General features: G+C 42.5%; 1 protein-coding gene across 1 annotated transcript; it reads left to right on the top strand.

The window, feature by feature from the left end:
- The first annotated feature begins 343 nt into the window (after positions 1-343).
- On the top strand, positions 344-1372 carry LRRC30 (leucine rich repeat containing 30). The gene has a single exon (XM_005427380.1). The coding sequence runs from the start codon at positions 344-346 to the stop codon at positions 1370-1372; it is 1029 nt and encodes a 342-aa protein (XP_005427437.1).
- The last annotated feature ends 2689 nt before the right edge of the window (positions 1373-4061 follow it).

Consider the following 4061-nt stretch of genomic DNA (forward strand, 5'->3'; position numbering starts at 1 on the left):
TTGCTTGTTCCCTTCTTTAGCTTGCTTGTTTGGTTTTTTTTTGAAATCAGTCTTGCTAATTGTCCTGCAGTCATGGTATGTACCAGATAGCCAAGAAAGCTGACATGGTGAAGTTATATACAGCATCCTTGTGACCTTTTTGCAGTGAAGATACTTGTCTGTCCAATAAAGCCCAGGCCAAATGACAGTGACAGCTGTCTTGTGGCATTCAGTTTGAATTAAACAGGTTTGCTCACAAGTCAGGAGCAAGTGTTTCGTTACAGACTGTGCACCAAGATCAGCATAAGCCCCCAAAAGTGAAACTTTCCCTCAGCAGCTATGGAAACTGTGCCAGTGGACTGAGATGCACTTCACAGGCTCCTCCCTGTCTCCTTGCTTGGACTTTCCCACCTCCTGCAGGCTGTCATCCTCTGTTGGCATTTGCATATTGCAAGGGAATAAAACCTCTGTTCTCTCAGGAGTGAACCAGAGTGTTATGGGAAGTGAGCACTCGAAGAACGAGCAGCGAAGGAGCATGGTTTTCCTTAGAAAAGGCCCGAAGCTGCCTGCATGGGAAGACGCCCTTCTGGCAGGGAGAGAGCCCAAGTCACTGCTGAAGCGGGGATTGCGTTATGTCAGCTTGAGCCTCATCATGAAAGGGATGACCACCACTCCTGACTTCTTGTGGGGACTGCATGAGGTGCAGAAGCTGAACCTCTCACGCAACCAGCTGGTGGTGATTCCTCCTTCCCTGGGGAAGCTGGACAGGCTGGTAGTGCTGAACTTGGGCGGCAACTGCCTCAAGTGCCTACCTAAGGAGATCGGGCTGCTGAGGAACCTGAAGGTTTTGTTTGTCAATATGAATTGCCTGAAAGAAGTGCCAGCAGAGCTCAGCTTGTGCAGGAAGCTGGAGGTTCTGAGCCTCTCACACAACTGCATCTCACAACTGCCTTTGAGCTTCACCGACCTGACAAATTTGAGGAAACTGAACCTCAGTAACAACCGCTTTGTGCAAATTCCCCTCTGCATTTTCGCCCTGAGAAGCTTAGACTTCTTGCACCTAGGGTCCAACAAGCTGGAAAACATCGCAGAGAGCATCCAGTATCTGGTCAACCTGCAAATCTTTATTGTGGAAAACAACAACATACGCAGCCTGCCACGTTCCCTGTGCTACATCAGCACTCTGGAGCTGCTGAACGCCGACTACAACGCCATACAGACGCTCCCGGATGACCTGTACCTGCTGCGCCGCCTGCGCCGCATCGCCTGGAACCCCATGGACAAAGGGCTCCACATCGCCCACAACCCTCTGGCCCGGCCCCTGCCCGAGGTCGTCGAGGGGGGCCTGGATGTCCTCTTCAACTACCTCAGGGACAAAAAGGAGCACAATTGAGCTTCCACCCAGCTCGGGATTAAGCCTGTCATCGAGACTCAATCGCATCGGAGAGCTTTCCTGCACAGGCATTTCCACTTCATAATGCTTGGATTTTGAAGGCTGTGGATGGCTTTAATAACAGTTGGAGGGAAGCAAGTAAAGTATGATGGTCTTGATTAAGTGTGGGAAGAGCAAACTTTCTAAAAATAGCCACCTCTGTAACCTTCACTGTTGTGGTACTTGGGGGTTTTTATAGAAAAAAAATACAGCACAGTCATGATAAAAGATTTGCTCTTCATTTGACAGAAACAAATTAAAGCAGACTGCAAATATGCAGAAATGTGTATTTGACAGCTATTAGGCTGAAGAAATATTAATATAAGTTAGACTTTCTCTCTGTGATTGCAATTGCATTTCTACTCCTGCTCACTTCTTCATACACAGGTAAACCAGAACATAAACAAACACTGCTGTCCAAGTGAATCTCAAGGAAAATGTTTGCTTTTGGCAGTGAATATATCCTGAGCTATATTAGCTCACAGACAATATATTGCTGGTCAGCTCAATACCACTTGTTGTTTGAGCACACCCCACAGCTGTGCTCTCGCCTGTATAAATTACAGGTAGAGATTGCCAGTGATGAGACATTTTGCCAGCTCTTCGGAAGGAGATCCCAAAAGTCTCCAGAGCTCCTACTTCCCCTGGTGAGACAAGCAGCCCTTCACATGGAGCCTCCTAGGATGCTGACAGCAGTGCTTCTCATCAGCTGGGAGCAGCATCTGCACAAAGCACAGAAAGGATTGTGGCTTCTTCCCTCACACAAAGGATGGAGTTGCTCATTGCTAAATGTACAACTGCTCTCCATTCCCTTCCCTGTATCCCTGCAATCCAAGCTATGGAGCAACTTTACTCAGGAGGCAGTACATCTCCTCAAGGTGAAATATTTCTTTCAGGAACAGCAGAATCAACCCAGTCATCACCTTAAGTAAGAGCTTCAGAAACAAATAGTTTTTGTTTGAAACAATATTTCTGGGATTTTCAGTATCAGCCAGTAGCATAGAAGTCAGGTCTTATGTGGTTTCTCATATTGATCTTCTGTGAATGTCCTTCATCAAAGTTTTATCTGGCAATAAAGAGGCAGTATGAAAGAACTGTTAACAATTTATGCAACTCGGGGTTTTTTGTTCCCTCACACCAGTGTAAAACAGAAGCAGCTCTGTTGAAATCTGTTGAGATAAATGCTTGTAATGGCAGTATAAGAGAGGAATGAGATTGTCATTCTTGAGCTAATTATGAGTATTCAAAGCCGTTTTCAAAGTGATTCCTATGTCAAATCTCAGGAATCGATTGTTTTCTAAAACATAATTTGTTCAAAATTATGAAAGGCTGTGAAAGGCTGATCCTGCTTCTAGTGAAGTTAATGGACAATGCCTGGCTGAGGGAAAAACTCCTCAGCAGAGGTAAGAGCAGCCTGATAGCAGCAGACAATTATGTAATTCATAGGTACATGTGAGTAAAGGCAGCATCTTTGGTCACACTGACATTATTGGTGTGATATTGAATGCCAGCAATGAGGAATCAGTGCTTACAGAATATTCCACCCTGGGTCTGCCTGCCCTGATATTTTATTGTGTTGGATTGTTTTATGTATGATTTGTCATCTTAATTGAGAATTTCAGTGTTGTTAGGCCCAGAAATCACAGTCTCCAAGTGTGCAGTCAAGGACAAATCTTACGTTTCCAGCAACCATGAAACAATTTTGAAGGGTATTTTTGCTCAAGCATTAAGAAAACAAAGCAATAAAACAAATGTTTTGTGAATTTTTATAAGTTAGCACTTTTTTCAAATGCAAAGGTATTTTATGTGTAGCTTTACATATATTTATTTCACCCATGCAAAATTCCACGTTTTTAATGAACAATGCAGGTAATAAATTAATACGTGATTCCATTAGCGACAAGGAATAAAGCTGCAATTATTTTTAGAAATACCAAGAGATAATTCTGGGAGGGGATTAGGGCCAGATTATTAACTTTCCTAAATGCCCATTTCATATCCCTAAGTCTGGCATTCACATAAACATTGCAATATTGCTTTGCAGGAAAATTAGATGCCTATGGCATTAATCACCTGAAAAGATTTTCCACATGTCAGTCCCCAGGATTATATGACACCGGATAGCCTCTGATATGATCTGACTAGAAGAGGTATGCACAGTAATCTACATGGAAGATACGAGGCTGGACTCTGTGTGTTCATTAGGATCCCACTACGAGGGTGAAAAACACTGAACGATTCAAGAAAATGATCTCCAGACAGAGGATTAAAAGGCGAATTTGACATAATCAAATGCATCTGCAAAAGCAGTTATAATATGAAGTGCAATACCAATAATTTAAAATTAAATTATTCAATTGAATAATAATGACCTTTTACTCAAGCTAATAAACCTTTGCAAGCATATGAAACACATAAAAGCCTTTTTAAACAGAATAATAAAATTGATTGAATAAATGGTGCTTTAATGTATAATTCAGATTTTGCCATTAAGAAAATAATTTCTACTGATCTGCTTTAGGGTTTTTTTTCATTCCTCAGTGAAGGCCTCTGCAAATACCTTTCTCAGAGATACAGAAAATTACCTCTCATGACTGAGGGTAGTGTTCTTCCTGTAAAAAGAAAAGACTGTATACCACTGTTACTGTAT

This window comes from Geospiza fortis, unplaced genomic scaffold (genome assembly GCF_000277835.1).
Source record: "Geospiza fortis unplaced genomic scaffold, GeoFor_1.0 scaffold471, whole genome shotgun sequence".
NCBI lineage: Eukaryota > Metazoa > Chordata > Aves > Passeriformes > Thraupidae > Geospiza > Geospiza fortis.